At 39.5% G+C, this 17937-nt stretch overlaps 4 protein-coding genes and 1 non-coding gene across 6 annotated transcripts; 3 read left to right on the top strand and 2 right to left on the bottom strand.

Annotated features, from left to right (window-relative positions):
• The first annotated feature begins 384 nt into the window (after nucleotides 1-384).
• Nucleotides 385-3763, top strand: LOC140759020 (uncharacterized). The gene is made up of 4 exons (XM_073095469.1): nucleotides 385-646; nucleotides 2616-2717; nucleotides 2807-2928; nucleotides 3194-3763. Exons 2-4 carry the CDS (start codon nucleotides 2639-2641, stop codon nucleotides 3431-3433), a joined length of 441 nt encoding a protein of 146 aa, XP_072951570.1. The 5' UTR covers nucleotides 385-646; nucleotides 2616-2638; the 3' UTR covers nucleotides 3434-3763.
• A 322-nt stretch (nucleotides 3764-4085) lies between these two features.
• LOC140759665 (transcription termination factor MTERF2, chloroplastic) lies at nucleotides 4086-8228 on the bottom strand. 2 transcript variants are annotated; one of them, XM_073096286.1, is made up of 7 exons: nucleotides 7476-8228; nucleotides 6929-7334; nucleotides 6272-6487; nucleotides 6027-6134; nucleotides 5001-5105; nucleotides 4831-4917; nucleotides 4251-4390 (listed from the first exon to the last, which is right to left on the bottom strand). In XM_073096286.1, the coding sequence occupies exons 1-6, from the start codon at nucleotides 8162-8164 to the stop codon at nucleotides 4840-4842; spliced, it is 1602 nt and encodes a 533-aa protein (XP_072952387.1). In that variant the 5' UTR covers nucleotides 8165-8228; the 3' UTR covers nucleotides 4251-4390; nucleotides 4831-4839. The 2 variants fall into 2 exon arrangements, with proteins under 2 accessions (XP_072952386.1, XP_072952387.1); XM_073096285.1 differs by having other exon boundaries at nucleotides 4086-4390; nucleotides 4831-5105; nucleotides 7476-8227.
• A 63-nt stretch (nucleotides 8229-8291) lies between these two features.
• Nucleotides 8292-8363, top strand: TRNAQ-CUG (transfer RNA glutamine (anticodon CUG)). Its single transcript has one exon. It is a non-coding gene; the product is annotated as a tRNA-Gln (tRNA).
• Nucleotides 8364-8847: 484 nt separating this feature from the next.
• On the bottom strand, nucleotides 8848-12838 carry LOC140759068 (probable LRR receptor-like serine/threonine-protein kinase At2g16250). Its single transcript, XM_073095534.1, has 4 exons — nucleotides 10921-12838; nucleotides 10364-10492; nucleotides 9707-9729; nucleotides 8848-9610 (listed from the first exon to the last, which is right to left on the bottom strand). Exons 1-4 carry the CDS (start codon nucleotides 12498-12500, stop codon nucleotides 9033-9035), a joined length of 2310 nt encoding a protein of 769 aa, XP_072951635.1. The 5' UTR covers nucleotides 12501-12838; the 3' UTR covers nucleotides 8848-9032.
• Nucleotides 12839-16342: 3504 nt separating this feature from the next.
• Nucleotides 16343-17256, top strand: LOC140759517 (glycine-rich RNA-binding protein blt801-like). Its single transcript, XM_073096098.1, has 2 exons — nucleotides 16343-16534; nucleotides 16634-17256. Exons 1-2 carry the CDS (start codon nucleotides 16427-16429, stop codon nucleotides 17000-17002), a joined length of 477 nt encoding a protein of 158 aa, XP_072952199.1. The 5' UTR covers nucleotides 16343-16426; the 3' UTR covers nucleotides 17003-17256.
• Nucleotides 17257-17937: the final 681 nt, after the last annotated feature.

Genomic DNA, 17937 nt, shown 5'->3' with positions numbered 1-17937 from the left:
TACTTCAAAGAGAACAAAAATATATATTAAACGAAAAGGAAGCATCCGTAACAATGAACCATGATTCGAAACACAACTAACGGCCCAACAAGTATATAGGTCATACAGATTGCAAATTTAATAGAAATCTTACGTTGCTATCTGTTCTTTTTTACTTGCCTATGTCCGATGTACTATTAGTTCTAGAAACACTGCATCGGATCCAAACTTGGGTTCCGTAATTGGGGTTTTAATCCTCAAGCTTTTCTCAAATAAATAAATAAATAATCCGATCCTAGTAAATTGACTAGTTGGGTCTAAATTCTGATAGTTGGTTCCCTGTATTCCTGTACCGTCCGATCAGATGCGATCAAACGGACGTTTGGTAATTTTGGAGACCACAGCCTACGTTCCTTTACTTGGGCGGTCCTTCGTTAGGAGTAAGGAGGCACGCCTCGGTTCACCTCACGCCCTCTCCACTCGCCACTCCAGCAGTCCAGCCGCCTCATCGAAAGCCAGAAAGGGGGAATAATTTTCGCCCCAACCTGCCGCCTGCCGCTGTGCCGCCGTCTGCCGCCTTTCGCCTGCCGTCGTCAGATCTCCTCACCGGCTCACCCCGCTGTTTAGAGTGTTCCAGCCCTCACCGTCGCCGCCTGCCAAGCCCGAGGTTTGCACTTATTTTTATTGAAGATTTAGATGTTTAATTGGTTTTTAGTTTTTACTTCCCTACAAAATCTCTCCGTATTCTGGCACGTAAATTAGGGATCGAAGTTCTTATGGCAGATTAATTTTAATCAAAAATCTTTTTTCGTTAATTGTTAGATCTGCAAATATGAAACAGGCAATTCACAAACACTCCAATTCACTTCTCTGTTCATATTTGCCTGTTCTATATCTGCACCTTTTATCTATTTTCAAGGCGCAGACAAGTTGATCAAGTTCGGATGTATGAATAGCCTTGCCCACGAAGTGTCCAACTGGAGTCTTTTCAGATGCCCTTTTTTATGCCTCTAGGTCTATTTCTTAGGTCACGAATCTATTAGAATTTCATGGAGACCCTTATAACCCTGGCCTGTAAATGGACCTTTATGAGCCTCTTAAAAATATCTTTAAGCTGTGGAATGTAAAAATGTACCGAACCACGAAGCGAGCATACCATTACTCTTACCATAGCTGAGGCAATTGTGATTCTTTTGACCGGTATTCCTTTCAGACACCGGGCTTGTTTGACATACTGAAATATTTATCAAACTAATAGCAATTCATATAAGGTTAATCTTCTAATCGGTAAGTAATTGAGCTGCAAAGAAATATATATATATATATATATATATATATATATATATATATATATATATATAGTTTTTCTTTATAGTAAGCGCATCAATGCCTCTAGCAGACAACCAGCAAAAAAAGGGATTTGGCCACGATTCCCATGGGTCTTAGTCAAAGGGGTTTTTTGTAATTTAATTTTTATTTAGTGTATAAAACTGAGTGCATATTTTAGTGTAATAGAGTGCAAATAATTTACACATCCTAGAGTTTATTATTTTAAGCCAAAAAATCAAATATAATTATATTCAAAAAGCTCCGGAAGAGCTAAAGGTCCAAAACTGGAAAAGGAAAAAAATTACTGGACTTAAAACCAAAAATGGGAAACAATCCGACCCAATTGAGGGTCTTATCATTACGCAAAAAATTTGTCATGGAGAACCAAGTCCTAACATTTGCCGTGGACTTGAATCAAGTTTGTTTGGATCTTGGATTTCTCCATTAAATTACCCTTATCGACAGCTATATTTCCCCCTACTAGTTCATCCCTTCTTTGTTTCTTCTCGGATTTGGGCTCCCAAACGCACCCCCAAGAGTTGTCAACCTCGGCGACGGTAGTGGTGGAGAAGAAGGTACTCCTCCTATGGCTTTTACTTCTCCTTTCTTCTCCTCTTCCTCATCATCTCCTCGTCTCTTTTCCCATTTCACTCCAAGTTCTTCCATATGACTCGCTAAACCAATTCTCAGAGACAACAAGGGCCCGCTATTAACATTCCATCCCTGGGAGTTGTTTTTGCTGCAAGATAAACGCATTTATGCTCAATTTGGGCTCCGAACCAAAAAGCTTTCTTCTTGGAAAACTCTTGTGGATCCCAAATCAGCCCTAGATTATTGTTTGACCCGATCCGATAAAATAGCAATTGATTCGAACCAGTTTATTAAGATCTGATTATGATTCAAGTTTATTTAAATATATTCTTTGTTTTTTATGGCTTTACATCTCAATGTGCTGATCTAGTGCTTGATCATTCTATTAGTTGAAGGCTGAATCATATTGGTTTTAGTTTCCTTTTTGGATATAGTGGTACTTTATTTAGTGTAGAGTGTAGACATTCCTTTTAACGGTTTAACTAGTGAGTGATTCAAATGTGCTATAAACATGAGTATAAATGCAGTTAAGATCGAACTAAAATTAGAAGAAGCAACTGATATTTGTGTGAATTTCATCTAAGCAACATCTGCTGGAAAATTTCTGGGCAATTGTCAAACTCAACCATATTCCTGTATAGCAATCGGATGTTTCTGTTTAATAAGTAATAGTCTATTTATCCACATTCCTGAATTTTGTATGAAACTTTATGCAGGTGTCTTGTCAGAAGAGAATAGAATGTCTCTTTCAACAATTTGCAGACGAGTGGGTCTGAAAGAATTAGTATCGAATGTTCAGGTTTATAGTAGCCCTACTGGTAATGACCTGAATAGCTTCTGGAAAATGTACCCGTTACTTCTCTGTTGTACTTTATCTATTTGACTGGTCAATACACCCTCATTTCAGAGTCATCTGGGGGATTGAGCTTGGTGATTAAGCGTTGGGCCACTAAAAAGAGTGCAGGATCCACGAAAAATGGTCGTGATTCTAACCCCAAGTATCTAGGTGTGAAGAAGTTTGGTGGAGAGGTCTGCATTTCAAATTACTTTTTGATTCATTCTTGGAAATAATAATATGATAAAACATGACCTGGATAGTCTCTCTATTATGTCACAATAGCTAAAATATGCTGTAATGATTGTTTAGCCTATTGGCTGTCTTGTGCCCAAATTTAATCTGGATATCAGAAGCGCTGACAGAAGAGCCACATGCTGTTGTATAGAGCTGTTATGTTATGATAATAATATATATATGTTTTCGTCACTTGTTATTAATTGTTATTTTGCTTTGCAGAAAGTGATACCAGGGAACATTATCGTTCGCCAACGCGGTACTCGCTTCCATCCTGGAGATTACGTTGGGATAGGAAAGGATCATACTCTGTATGCCCTGAAAGAAGGGAATGTGCGGTTTGAACGCCATAAGCTGAGCGGTAGAAAGTGGGTACACGTTGATCCTACTGAGGGTCATGTTCTCCACCCTATCTATACAACCAGTGCTGCTTCAGCTGATCCTGAAGGCCAATTCTGCTAGCTAGAATTTCTTCAAGTAGATGAAGATCTTCATGGGGAAGTTGGGTGAGGGAAACAACTTACCTTTCCATTTGTATGCTAGTGGTTAGTAAGGTTGAGAGGACTTACATCTGCCATCTCCAGGTGCTTCAAAGTATACTCCGGTCTATCTGTGATGATTTACTCAAAAACTTTAATATTGTATCCTGGGGGATTTTTCTCTACTGATCTACAAAACATTCCACTTGAAATTTTCTGTCATCCTGAGTATGTAATGGAAATTTTTGCTTGACTGCATCGGTGGAAATTTCTTTATAAGGTGTTTTTTTCTGTGATTTTATTGAATCCTCAATAGATGTTTTCTGGGAATGTCATGCAGCCTTGAGAAGTAGTATTTTACCCATCTCTTCTTTATAAGCAAATTACCCAATAGTTGCACAAGACGGATGCTGTGCCTTTGATCTAACATAATTTCAATGCTATTTTTCCTCTTTTGGTAGTCTTTTCTGAATCCGTGGGCAATATATACTTGCACCTTACTTTACAGGTTTCAACTTGAGAATATAGCGGTGGAGGTATGTTTAGAGGACATCATTTAAGTGTATTCACATTCCCAAGTCACAAATTAGCCAAGAATTGTTACACAGTTAAGACTAATGTACAACAGTAAAAGATGAAGAACAAGCTGTATTACTTCTCTTATAAAAGCATTTATACACCAAAAAGATTAGGCAGATGGCCACGACATTCCATGTCTTAGGGAGTTGTGGAAGCAACTTGAGCTGAATCAGAATTGGCCATCTCAAGATTTGCCTTCCCAGCTTCGAACTTCTCACGCCTCTCGACAGCAGCCTGCACCCTCTTATTGAACCCTTCATCAGAGTCAACCAACATGTACCGCAACTTGAAGTTGATTCTGTTTGCCAGTAAGATCTGGTGCCTTGGTGCTATTCTACCATCCAGCGAATAACTAAAGAACCTGAAAATTTTGCCAGCCAAATGCATTTGTTATCGGATGTGAATACAAACAGCAAGCAATAGAAAGAAAGCTTAACTGGACAATAACAGAATGTTAAACAGATTAAACAATGGAACTGCAATTATAAAGAAAACAACAGCCAACCCTAAAGTAAAATTGCTTAATTACACCAGTATTGCAACAGTGCAATTTCTCCTGGGAGATTTCTGAACCAAATATGAAATGCTCTTTCAGCTGTTCTCCTGAAGCCTTCCAGGCAAGTCCATATTGGACTGCCCCTGGTTAGCTTATGAGAATACCACTGTTCATGTCAAGTAGATAAACCACCAAACAGCCTAAGAAGACAAACTGCCTACTTAAGGAACTAGCAAAGTGGAAAAAGGAGTAAATGGATATATTCTAATTAAAGATTAATAACTTAGCAGAGTTTTATAGATCACCTTGGAAACTCAATGAGATCTTGCAATGGGCGGACCATAATTCGTCTCAAGTATCGGTATTTTGGACGAAGGATATCCAAGTTGTATCTAAGAAGCATTGGGAAGTCAGCAATCATCTCACCGAGTGAATGGAGACGAATGCCCAAAGACAAGAAGTAATTAACATTAACCTCCAGCTTCTTTATTATACTGCAGCCCACAAGTTGTGGATCCAGGGCAATAACTTTTCCAATATCTTTTTGTGAAACCCCCGCCTTTGTCATCAAAAATATGACCTGTAGAAATCAAAGTTTAGACATAAGCAGAAAGAGAATATCAAGGAATGATTATGCAGCAGAAGCACCAAATGTGAAGCAGTCAATATTACCAGGAACTATAATGAGTAAAATCTTATCTCTCACCTCTTATCCGTCTTATATAGTATATAGGATAAATAAAACAGGTGGCCCCATGCACCAGGATCCTGCCAATGCAGAGTACCGGGAAGGTATGTATGTAAAGTTGTAAGCCACTATCCAGACAGGTAGTTTCAGTGGCTCAGACCTCCACCCACAAGGTAGATGCAAGACTTAACCATGATACCACAATGCACACTAAGAAAGTAGGCATATATCTGGCAAATAAAGAAATGAATATAACTTGATTGCAATGTGGTTATCACAACTTTGAATTGTCTTCTCTAAATGGCATCACTTGGAATCAAGACCAATTAACTTATGATGACTTTCCAACAAATAAGTATGAGACCTCAAGTTTCATAATTTGGTGCCCTCTCCCAGACAAATAACTTCAACATAAATGATAGACAAGAAGGTCACAATCTTTGCCAGATGGCTATTTAAATAAGTTAAAGTGAAGCAAAATACCAGTGTAGGCAAGTAAATAACCTCATGTTGCTTCTCTTTCCTCTTAAACTACCATCTCTTGTGAACAGCCAATAGAGAAGGTTCATCATAGACCCTCAGAATATATTCATGCAAAACCCAACTAGTTCACTTATATTTAAAGTAACCATACAATTACACAACAGTATCAATTTGCCACCAGCAAAAACAGAAGTATCAACTGCAAAATTAATGTTGCTATCAAGTGATTGATTGCTAATATTATGACAAACAATTAAACATACTAATCGGATGCTTAATTAACAGATCAATGGTAAAAAAACAAAAGATCAAAATAAGACAAGGACGAACCACTGGGCGGATTTTCTTGTAAAGACTGTAAGTTAGTATTGGTGGGAACTTAACAAGGACACCACCAATGGCTTCATCTCTGATGCCTATGTCCTGTAGAAATCGTACCTAAACATCAAAAGGAAAAAAGATGGTAAGAAAAGGCACGAGGATACAACGCATACGATAGTATCAGAGCATTCTCCCTTAGCAAGACAGCAATTGTAGAAATGTAGGAAATAATTTACATGTCGCAAAAGCCATACCTTTGGTGCAATGGTTGTCTCCAGGTCAACACAGAAAATCATAGGTTTAACCATAAGAATTCTTTTCATACCATCACGGGGAACACCAAGGTAATACAGATACTTAACAAGGGGTTTCCATCTTTCCTCAATGCTGCAACCCATTAGTTGTGGCTTAAAAGCCAACAATCGCCCAACACCTTCACCACTCAAACCAAACTCCTTAAGGTATTGAACCTAGAAACAAAAGGGAGGAGGTTTAATGCAAATAAAGGATGATAAATCTTCAAGGAATTCTAGACATTGTCTACAACATCCTTGGAGTGTAGCAAAATATACAGAAAAAAGAAGTATTCCAGATGACTTGGTCTAACAGTCTTAGTTTGATAAGTCTTTGGATAATATTATACATGATTCACTTTACATAATGCCCTCAACTACATACAGTTTTAATGCTTAGTACCAATATACTATACCTATCAAGTCATATAGTTTAATTTACTGCAAATGACAATAAATGAAGAACAACTATAATATTTTAGCACTAAACACTAAATTTGATATTGATACTCAACCGCAAGTAAGAACTAATGCAATCCCAAACAGCCTCAGTGATACCAACTATCAATAGCCACATGCAAATGAAAATAAACACCAAAACGAGAAAAGGTCAAGCACCTTACTATTCATGTCTTCCATGCTGAAAAACCCAAGAGCTTTGGGATAATCAAAGACCATTGTGCCAAAGTCCTTTCTGTCCAACCCCATATCCATATAAAACTTAACGCGTGTTTCTAATTCCTCCATGGTCAAACACAGCATCTGTGGACATCGACTAACAATAAAACCCACCCATTCCCTCCTCACGCCATTTTCCTCAAGATAATCAACAATCTCCTCCAATGCCTCAAAGCTGCAACTTGAAACAAACCCTCCCTTCACAAGAACAATCCCAAGAAACTCTCCTTTTACATGAATTGATTTCAACCAATCAACAATGAGCCTCACACGCACAAGATTGCCAGAGCACATACAGATTACCTTCCCAATTTGTGGATATGTCAGTGAATTGTGCTTCAACCACCTGAAGAGTAGCATATATATATATATATATATATATATATATATATATATATATATATATATATATATATATATATACAAGTTAAAACTCTCAGCTACATGAAAAATATTCCTTTCAACATAGAGATAACAAAGTTCTTACTTGACAAGAGGCACAACCCCAGAACTCTCTATGTAACTCCTCGCCCTCGCATTAAACGACATGTGGGAGAACTCTGGAACACCTTTTAACGCCGCCGCCTCAATAACCACATGATCAACGAAATCCGACAGCTTCGAAACAAGGTTAGTGGAGTAAGTAACGCTGAGTTTCCCGGCTCGCAGCGCCACCTTCAACGTCTCTGCGGCCACCCCTCGCCGCACCTCAAGTGCTCTTTTGAGAACCCGATCATCGCCGCCAAGAACAAGACGCAGGTCGGGAGGTGGATCGAGGCGCCCAGCCTTGGGGAAGTCGATAGAGCCGGGAAATCTTGGATTCCTTCGTGTTGCAAGGGAGACCTCCTCGGCGACCTTTCTCCGGATCTCCTCCTCCTCTTCCCGGTCCTCGCCGTCTTCTTCCGTGGATTGAGCTAGGGTTTCGGAGTGGAGGAGGAGGAGACCGGTTGAATTCGCGTTCTGGCGACGGGAGAGGAGAGAGATGTTTGGTTCTTGATCGGGCTCGAAGGGAGCGAGGGATACTGGTTGGTTGTCGGAGTCGAGTGCACGAATGGGGAAGGAGCTGAGGGGTTTGCGAGAGGGAGGAGTGGGGAAAAGGAGGAAGGGATTGGGGTTAGGGTTTGGGTTTGGGTGGAGAAAGCCATGGAGGAAGACGAAGTGGCGGTGGGAGAGCATCGAAGAAGAAGTTTATCTCTTAAATCCCTCGTTTCGTATTGGAGATTGGTGGGAGAGAAGGAAGAAGAATACTTTGAAGGGGAGCAAAAATAAATTTAAAATATTTAAGTAAAAATCATCCGCAGCTGGTCCCATGGTCTAGTGGTCAGGACATTGGACTCTGAATCCAGTAACCCGAGTTCAAATCTCGGTGGGACCTTAATTTTACCATTTTTAACCTATTGCTTTAAATTTATTTATCTAGACTGGCTTATCCACTGACAACAAGAGAAGAATTATTTTTACAATTTAATTATATATCTATTATTTTAATAGTAAATTATTCTAGTGTGCATTCCATATGTAAATGAGCACTTCATTATAATGTGCATCAATTATAAAAATATATATATTCAATTTTATATACTAACTAAAAAAAATTATATACAAATAAATTGTGAAAGCCCTATTATATGCTACTTTTATTTTGATTAAACAAAAAGGAGAAAGATGAAGTACAATCATACAGATCAATTATACAAACCTATATGTACACAAATTAAGAGGTTATTGCAATTCACAAACACCACATTGCAGCTTGTATACCTCAAAAAACCCAAGACAAACTGCAAAAAACTAAATCAAGCAGTAACCCGGCCTCTTGAATCCCTTGCTAACCTAACCTATTGAGTTGCAGATGGAGCTTTGCATAATACATGAAGTGATTTTATTTCCCTCTCTTCTTTTTCTCTTTGCATAGACTGTTCTTCCTCCTTTTGAGGCAATTGGAGGATGCAGACCATACAGAGAAACAATATATATATATATATGCTCAAATGGGGAGCCTGACAAAGAATTTACGTACAAAAGAATCACAAACGCCATCTCCCTAATTATCAACATAAACTGCCAATCTTGACGGATCCGGGACAATCTCCCTTGATGATCTCTTAAATGAGAAAGAGAGTTCTTCTCCACTCTCTTGAGATCTGGATGAATGTCTAAAACTGTTAGCTCTTATTCTCCTTGATGCAGTAGCAGAAAAACTTTCTGAACTTTGACGCCAGCTTCCACGAAGAAAACTATGCCATGAACCTTGAGATGATGTAGTCCTAATCCGAGCTGAACTGTTACAAGTATCCTCCCTCACTACCCTCAATGGATTCTCAAGGGCTCTGAGGACATAGCGAGCAAGCGGTCTCCTTGAAGGCTTTAAGTTGAGGCAGGACTTCGCGACAATTGCCACAGCCCACACCTCCTCCAGATGGTCCTCATCCACAGGAAGAGAAGGATCCACAATTTTCGTCACAAGCTCCTTCTCATTAATGTTGATGTAAGTTAGTGTGCTCTCTACCCACTCACTCATGGCAGCATCACTCGAGCCACTTATGCCAAGCTTCCCCGTCACCAATTCCAGCAGCACCTTTCCTAAGCAGTACACATCATAGGCACATATAGCAGGAGCGCCTGCAACCAGAGAGATTAACAACAAAGTCAGCTCTAGCATAATTTTCCTGAAAACGAGAGAAGAATTGCTCTGAGTTTTCCTGAAAGATTGCATACCTGAAATGCTTCTTTCCAGCTTCCTGTCCCACACAAAACGAGAAAAGCTAATGTCAGAAAGAAGTCATAATGTTTCATGACCTTTTCAAAAAAATTTCAATTGGTAAAAAGAATGTAAATGTTCGACAACACAAAAGCAGGTCTATGGTAGTAAATAGAATTCCATCAAGTTATATAAGAGTAGACTAGCCAAAAGTAAATGAGCAATTGATGTTAGAAATAGATTATCCTCCTATAACTTTCCCAGTACTTCTGCAAACTAAATGTCACAGAGGTTTGTAGCACTGCATCATATCCAATCCTTCTTCATATTTAACTTGCTTAAAACTTTCTATCTAGTTTTATTCTCTGGATGCTGAGAGGAAAAACTGATTTGGTGAACAAGAATGATATATCACCCTAACCTACCATGAAGACTAGAGGAAATCAAATATCCGATGGTCATCCAAAGTTTCAAACATAACTGAATACAAGTTCGCAAACCTCAAAATTCAGGGTATCACTAGTCATTGCCACTCACTCATGATTGTGCCAATATGTATCAGTAGTGTTAAAGCTTGAATAGTTGGGAGAAGTTATGCAAGAATAGCAAGGAAAAAGAAATCAACGAGTAAAATAATGGGGAGACATGTTTGATATCAGCATGAAGAAGCTTACTTTGACGATCTCAACATCCTGGTAAAGACATTCTGTTGTCCATCTGATTGCTGGGCGCATACATCACTCAGACTTCCAAGCCGGACTTCATACTTATCATCAAGAAGAACACTACTTGCTTGAACATCTCTACAATCATAAAAATGAAGTCAGTACACACTCTCAGTCGGGTTGTGCACATGCACACATAGTGTTTATTCTTATACTTGTTGGACATCGATATTAACAAGAAAACAAACTAGACTGTCATTCATCCACTTGCAGGGCCAAAGCAACTTAGACAGTTAATGCAACTGCAGAAAACTTAATATTCTTTTGGTAAGAAAGTGTTGTTTTACGAAAGTTTCAACAAGATGCAAATATCTCATACTATGACATGATGGACAAAATCAGAAGAAAACTATGGAGATATCTCAAATGTCTTATAGTCGATACAGTTAAGATCATGTTAGCAAAATGCCCTGAAAATGTTCAATGCAAACTCCTAGAAATGAGTAGCACAAAAGAAAGGTAGAACAAAATTGACATCATAAGATCAAATAAGATTACAAATGTACCTGTGAACCATTGGTGGCGTACATTCATGATGCATAAAACATAGAGCCTCAGCTATCCCTGTCGCGATCTTCAACCTCGTTATCCAATCCAGCGACGGCAATCCGTCTTCCTCAAGCCCAGGTTTCTTGTGCAACGCACTAGTCAGGTCTCCTTTAGGCATATACTTATAAACCAGAAGCTCCTCCTCCTCACTCTTTGAGCAATGTCCAAGAAAAGGAACAAATCTATCGTGCGAAAACTTGGCGAAAAAGCTCAGTTCTCCAGCATAAGGTTCATTCCTAACAGTCCTGATATCAGTTTTCTTCACAACTACTTGAGGTCCGTCTTCCAGCTCACCAAGATACAGATCCCCTGTATGCCCATGCTTGATTAGCTTCATGTCACTAAAACCAGAAGTTGCACGAAACAACTTCTCATAGTTGAGATCCCCCACCGCCGACGATTTCCTAACAACGGCGGCAGGAGACGAAGGCATTGGCGCAACCAAAGAACGAACACCGTTAGCATTACTACCTCTCCTTCTACGAGGTCTTCTTCTCCTAATTAGGCACAACAAAGTGACTATAATCGCAATAATGATTAGTGCTACTCCCCCAAGTACTCCTCCCAAAATATATTTCCAATTGGCACTTGTCTTCTTAGGTGGGGATTCTGGCGACGAAGCCGGTGGTGGCGAGAGACCATCAAATGTTTCCCCTTTTTCTCTATAGAACTCTTCGCAATCTGTATTATTCTTCTGAGATAAAGCACTGCGGAAGCAATTCCTTGCAATCGATACGTTTCCAATTCCATTTGTTGCAATTACTTCCCCCTCAAAGTAATTATTCGAGATATCTATCAAATGAAATTTTTCTGCAAGAACTCCTATTGAAGAAGAGATCCGACCGTAGTAGAAATTATTCGAGAGGTTGAATACCCCACCACTTCCGTTGACATTGCTCGAGAGGTCCGGAAACTTGCCGGTGAGGTTATTCGACGAGAGGTCGAGAAGAGTCAACCCTGGGAGAGAGAGCAGCGACGCCGGGAGGCTTCCGGAGAGGTTGTTGTGGCTGAGATCGAGGGAGACGAGAGCGGAGAGGTTACTGAGCGGTGACGGGATCGGACCCGTGAGGGCATTATGGGAAAGGAGTAGGGTTGTCAGGTTACTGAGCAAGCCGAGGTCGGCGGGGATGGTGCCGTTGACGCCGGCGGACCGGAGATCGATGGAGGAGATCCCCGGCGAGAGGCGGCGGCCGAACCAAGCCGGGATCGAGCCGGGGAGGAGGAAGGCGGAGGCGTTGAAGGAGGAGAGGAGAGTTAGGTTCTGCAAACCGTCGACGCTAAAGTTTGGGTTGAGCCGGCCGAGGCGGGTCCGCCGTAGGCCGGAGAGGTTGAGGGAGACGACTCGGCCGGAGCGGCACGTGACTCCGGTCCAGTTAAGGCACGGGTCGGATTTGATGGGCCAATCCCGAGCCCGAAGGCCCAGGGAGGCCCGGAGGCTGAGGAGGCCGGCGAAGTCGGCGGTGGAGTTCAATGACTGGGCTACTCTGGACGAGTAGAAGAATACGAGAAAATAGAGAAGAAATAATCGATAATTCATGTGAGATAAAAATTTAACCCAAACAAAAAAAAAATCGTGATATGAGAAGATGATGTAAAATTATGTTATGCTTCAACGAAGAGTGAAGAAAATCTCTCCAAAAGCGGGTGCAAGAGAAGAAGGAGCGAGATTGAGCATCGTTTTCTCTCTATATCCTTCTCTTTCGTTCGCGAAAGAGCAAGGAGGGAAGAGGAGGAGAGAGCGTTGACTACGGAAAGTCAGGTGGGAAGATATAAGAACGAGTGAGATAGTGGGAATTTGAATAAAGTTTAAAAAGTCTGACGATTCTTCCTTCTTCTTCTTCTTCTTCTTCTTTAGTCTGTGGGTGTTTTTCTTAATACTGGAAGAAGAGTCCGTAGACGGTTAAAAACTTTTGATGATGGCGGTGGCTTTTGCTTTTGGGACATTTCCATTTTGGGACTCTTCTGAGTTATATTTACCAGTTCAAGCACACGTCTTTTGAGTGGAATCGGTAGGAAGCCCCTGTTTGGTTTTAAATTATTTCTTCCTATTCCAATTCTAAAGTTACAGCCAAATATTAAATTATTCTAATTTATTTTACATATATATAAGCTCAATAATTCTATTCTTGATTTGATATCTAAAAAATATTGTATTAATTTTTTTTATTTTTACTCTGTTAGTAAAAGGACAGAGAATATATAATAATCATCAGCATAGTTATTGTGGTGTAGATAAATTACTTTGGATAGGCGAGAAGAAACTGAAACCCTCGTCTACACTGCGAAGCTTAGCTTGCCCAAGTGCTTGCCGTGTCATCCAGCACGACACGTCGCATTTAGCCTTTTCTCCAGGCTTTCGTGTTATCCATTATAATATTGGATAACTGACAGAGTTGCACCCCACCACGTTAAGGAGACCATGTAATAAATTATTAATTTAAAAGCATGCTTAATGCCTTCATTACAATTTAATTAGCATTAATCATGCTGTTAAGAAAACTAATTGAAGAATAAACCCCCACTATTTTCACAGACCAAACCGGAGGATAGTTGCCTAAGTTTCTTTGGTCAATCTTGCCGCCTGTGGTCCCAGACAGAATATTATGTCTTGTGTCACAATTTTCTTTTTCTAAAAGCAGTGCGGCGCCAATAGGGGAGCCGCAAATAGCCACGTAGGCGTGGAAGAATCTTATTAAGGTCAATGTCCTTTAGTATACTATATGGGTTTGTGACGTGATAGTTCCAAAAACTATACTATGGTTTGCATCTTATATTTTAATAAATATGTATAAATAAATATTTTTAATAAATTTAAACTAATATTATAAAAAAAAATATAAAATAATTAAAATATTTTTAATATGACTTAATTTATGATATTTTTATAATTATTTTAGTACAGTTAATTGAACTCAGATATTCTATTAAGTTTAACTAATAAATTTAACAATAGAATATTTTCTACGTATATTTACTAAATCATAATAAATATATAATATATAAACTATAATATAGTTTTAAAAAAAGGCAGTTATATACAATTTTTGCTCTATTAATTTACTCTTTCAATTCCTAGGATTTCTTTATTTTTTAACTTTTGAAATAAAAAAAGAGAGTAAACTTGAAGTATTAACCCCACCAACCTATAGTTGGAATCCATCATGAACTTCCAATACTTTTAGCAGATTTGCTCCGGAAAATTCTCGTAGAAAAATAGAATAATATCAAGACTAAAAACAAGTTGGGTAGCAAGTGGAAATTGAGCACTAGAGTCTTTTGACTTCTTCATCAAAAATACGGGGTCAGATTAACATATTTATTCAATTTACATTTTTTTAAAAGATATTTTATTAACAAATTCTTACTTTTATCACTTAATCCCTTCATTTTACTTTTTAATGTCTCGAAAATAGTCGGGAGTTAATTTTGTTATGGATAGTTATAATATAGATGAATTAAACTAATAATAAGTGTAAAATAAATCTAATACTCAAATAAGTTTTTAAGATTAAAGTAACCTAAAGTAACCGGAGAAGGTACTTTAGGATTAAAGTAGAGGTAGGGATTAAAAGATAAATATTTATATAATATGATAATAATAATAAACACAAACTATAGAATTCATTTGGAAGGTACTTAGATGTAGTAAATTTTTACATCTGCATTCACATTCACTAATTCAGTTGAGTAGCGAGGACCCTATTGACATATGTGAAAAGAGGTTGTAAATTCGATTCCAACTCTAAAAACTATTGTTTAGAAAATTATTTAGTAGTTCGATGGTTTGACTAAATAGCTCAACTCGGTTGATGGCTCGATAGTGCGACGACTTCAAGGAGCCGCTCGATAGCATGATGGCTAGGGATAGGTCTCATTGACGTTTGGCTTGGAGCAATTATTCAACGATGCATATAATTTAAAATCTAGATTAAATATTTTATTATATTGGCTAAAAAAAGATTAGTGAGATTTAAGTATTTCTGTATCTAGATCGGTATCTCATCTTTAAGCTCACAAATGATTGAAAAAAAAAATGATATATGTGAGGGAGGTTTGGCCTCGTGGCGTAAGCTCAATGGGTGGAAGTAAACACAGTTAGGAGACGAGTCTCTTTCTTCGGTGTGAAAAGCGTATATTCTCAATTCTCGTAACATAGAAAAAAAGTCAACTAATCAAACAGTCATATTCTTCTATTTCCTTTGCCCTGTTCTGAAGGTTGTCGGCCCAGTAAGAAATTAGCTGGCAATAGACCTGGAGCTTCTCTTATTTACATGTTGCATTCGAGTCCAGAAAAGAGTACGTCGGAAAGAGTATTCTACCATGTAGAACAATAGGGAACCAATCAATCAACGTACCAGAGAAAAGGACCAACTTGGCAGGCGTCTTTCTTCAAAGAATTGGTCATCAGACCTCTTGCTCGTATGGGTTTATGGGCCAGTACTGTAGTATGGATGCCATCACGGCCCATAAAAGGCCCAATCATCTTATTATAGCCCACGGGCTACGGGAAAAGTAAGAAGGATTGTTTGGAACTTTGAATTCAACACCTTCTATATTTTTAATATTTACAAATTAAGTGTAATATTTTTATTAAATATTTATAAAATATGGTTTGGGTTAGAGGAGAATATTTTGTCTACTGTTGACTGTTATCCTCTAAAATATGAAAAATGTCTCTATTTATTTCTTTCTTATTTTCTCTTAGAGCCTCATTTCTCCTTAGTTTGGACTGAGATATTTTGATTTGAATAAGGTATTTTAAGTCTGATAAATTAAATAATTTTTTTAAAGTATAGTTAATTTATTTTAATTCTTTAATTCGTAGATAGTTAACTTAATATTTGTATTAGTGTTAAATTCAAAATTCCCAAAGATTATAAAAGCAATCCCGATTCAAATGCTGTGTGATGAGATCGGGACGAAGAAAATGAGCTCACATGACAACATTATTTTAAAATTTATCGTCATCCACGGGATCGGGATGACATATGTGTGCCACCTGTCGGTCATCCTCCTCAACAATTTAGATATTTTTGCTGGCTTATCCTCGAGCGCCATTATATCACGTGCCCACTGGGACCACTTGTTACCCTTTTACCCCCTTAATGGGCCCACCTTAATGGGCCCAGCCTCGTTATACTATCCCAATTTATTCACCGGATATTCCGACTTCGAAGAGACTTATTCAGCTGTTCCGCAGCACAACTTAGCTTTATCCTGTGACCGGTATTCTACACCGCACGATCTATGGCGATCTCAGAGGATAAGGACGAAGGATGCTTGGTAAAGAAGCAATACCCGGTGACCATACTCGCCTTAGGTGTGGTTACCCCCCTCGTGTGGATCTATAAATCTAGGGTATGGGGCATCCTTCGTCTCTCGTGCTTTCTTAGAGGTGGGTTGGCTTCTCCTCCCCCTCTTGTCCTGTTCCTTGTTCTAGGGTTTCGTTTCTTTTCCTCTACTATGGCCGAGGTCGAGTACCGCTGCTTCGTCGGTGGGCTGGCGTGGGCCACCGACGACCGAGCCCTCGAGGAGGCCTTCAAGCCCTACGGAGAGATCTTGGAGTCCAAGGTCCAGATCGTTTTTACTTAATTATTTTTTTCGACTTATATTTTTCGGGCTTTCTAGATCTGGATATGAGGTCGAGGTCTGATACGTGTTTAAACGCAGATCATCAACGATCGGGAGACAGGGAGGTCGAGGGGGTTCGGATTCGTTACCTTTGCGAACGAGCAGTCGATGAGGGAGGCGATCGAGGGGATGAACGGCAAGAATCTTGACGGGAGAAGCATCACCGTGAACGAGGCCCAGTCCCGGGGAAGCGGCGGCGGAGGAGGTGGCGGTTACGGCGGTCAACGCCGAGGAGGCGGCGGCGGCGGCTATGGCGGTGGGTATAGCCGTGGCGAAGGCGGTTACGGCGGAGGCCGTGACCGCAGCTACGGAGGAGGGGGAGGAGGAGGATATGGCGGCGGAGGATATGATGGTGGATCCCGCTATTCCAGGGGCGGTGGTGCATCGGACGGGAGCTGGAGGAATTAAAAGTGCTGCTATGGTAGCCCTTATCTTTTTTGAAGTCAAAAAGGATAAGTAGGCTATGGTTATCCGTGTTCTTCTGATCGTATCGTTGTGTTTCGAAGCTCATCTTCGAATGGTTATCTTCATTTTTGACCGTTGTGTGTTGGATCTTAGGTTACTCTGGGTTCCGTTTGTTTGTTGTTTGGTTCTTGTGGGAGAAATTTGTATTTGGAATTAGAGATCAATTGGTAATGAAATGCAAACTCTCTTGAAAATCATTCGTGGCTTCTTTCTTTTTCTTAGTAACTCTCTGCAATAGTCGTAAATTTAAAATTTTGTGATCGGGATAATTATTTTCCAGATCCGTGTCTTAAAAATTCCAATGAATTTTAATATTCACCCTGTAAAACTGGATCGACTCATTTTAGATGCTTCTGCTTGTTTGTTTACACTGCACACTGAAAGCAGTTGCCAAGATATATAAGGCCTGGAGCTTAACACTGATGGGGTATTTGGGCGTGAGGAGCCTTCTAAAAAGGGAGCGGGCTTTATAATCCGTGGGTCGCAGGAGCATACCTCATCCCCATGTACAAGTCCTATGAGGTTACTGTGCTCGGACTTCAAAGTCTGCAGGAATCCCATGATCTGAAAAGCTATCACAATTTTGGATCGAGGGGGACTCACTCTTTTGCATTCTCTGTAGCCCCCTCGGATGCTCTGGACTCTGGAGAGGGGTGTATCTTTTTTGTGGGGGCCCTTTACCCCCGTTTCCCTTTAGTGCAAGTTTTAAAAGATTAAAGATAAAAAGCATCTCTATTTTCAACAACGATGTATCTTTCTTGTGGGGCCCTTTACGCCATTCCCTTTAGTGCAAGTTTTCATTACAAAATTTAAAGTTAAAAGCAACTTTATTTTCAACAAGGATGTATCTTTTTTGTGGGGCCCTTCACCCCAATTCC

The sequence above is a fragment of the Typha angustifolia genome, chromosome 4 (assembly GCF_048772165.1).
Source record: "Typha angustifolia cultivar Huaian chromosome 4, ASM4877216v1, whole genome shotgun sequence".
Taxonomy (NCBI): Eukaryota; Viridiplantae; Streptophyta; class Magnoliopsida; order Poales; family Typhaceae; genus Typha; species Typha angustifolia.
Note: the sequence above shows the minus strand (reverse complement) of the source record. Positions and strands in the feature narration are given on the sequence as shown.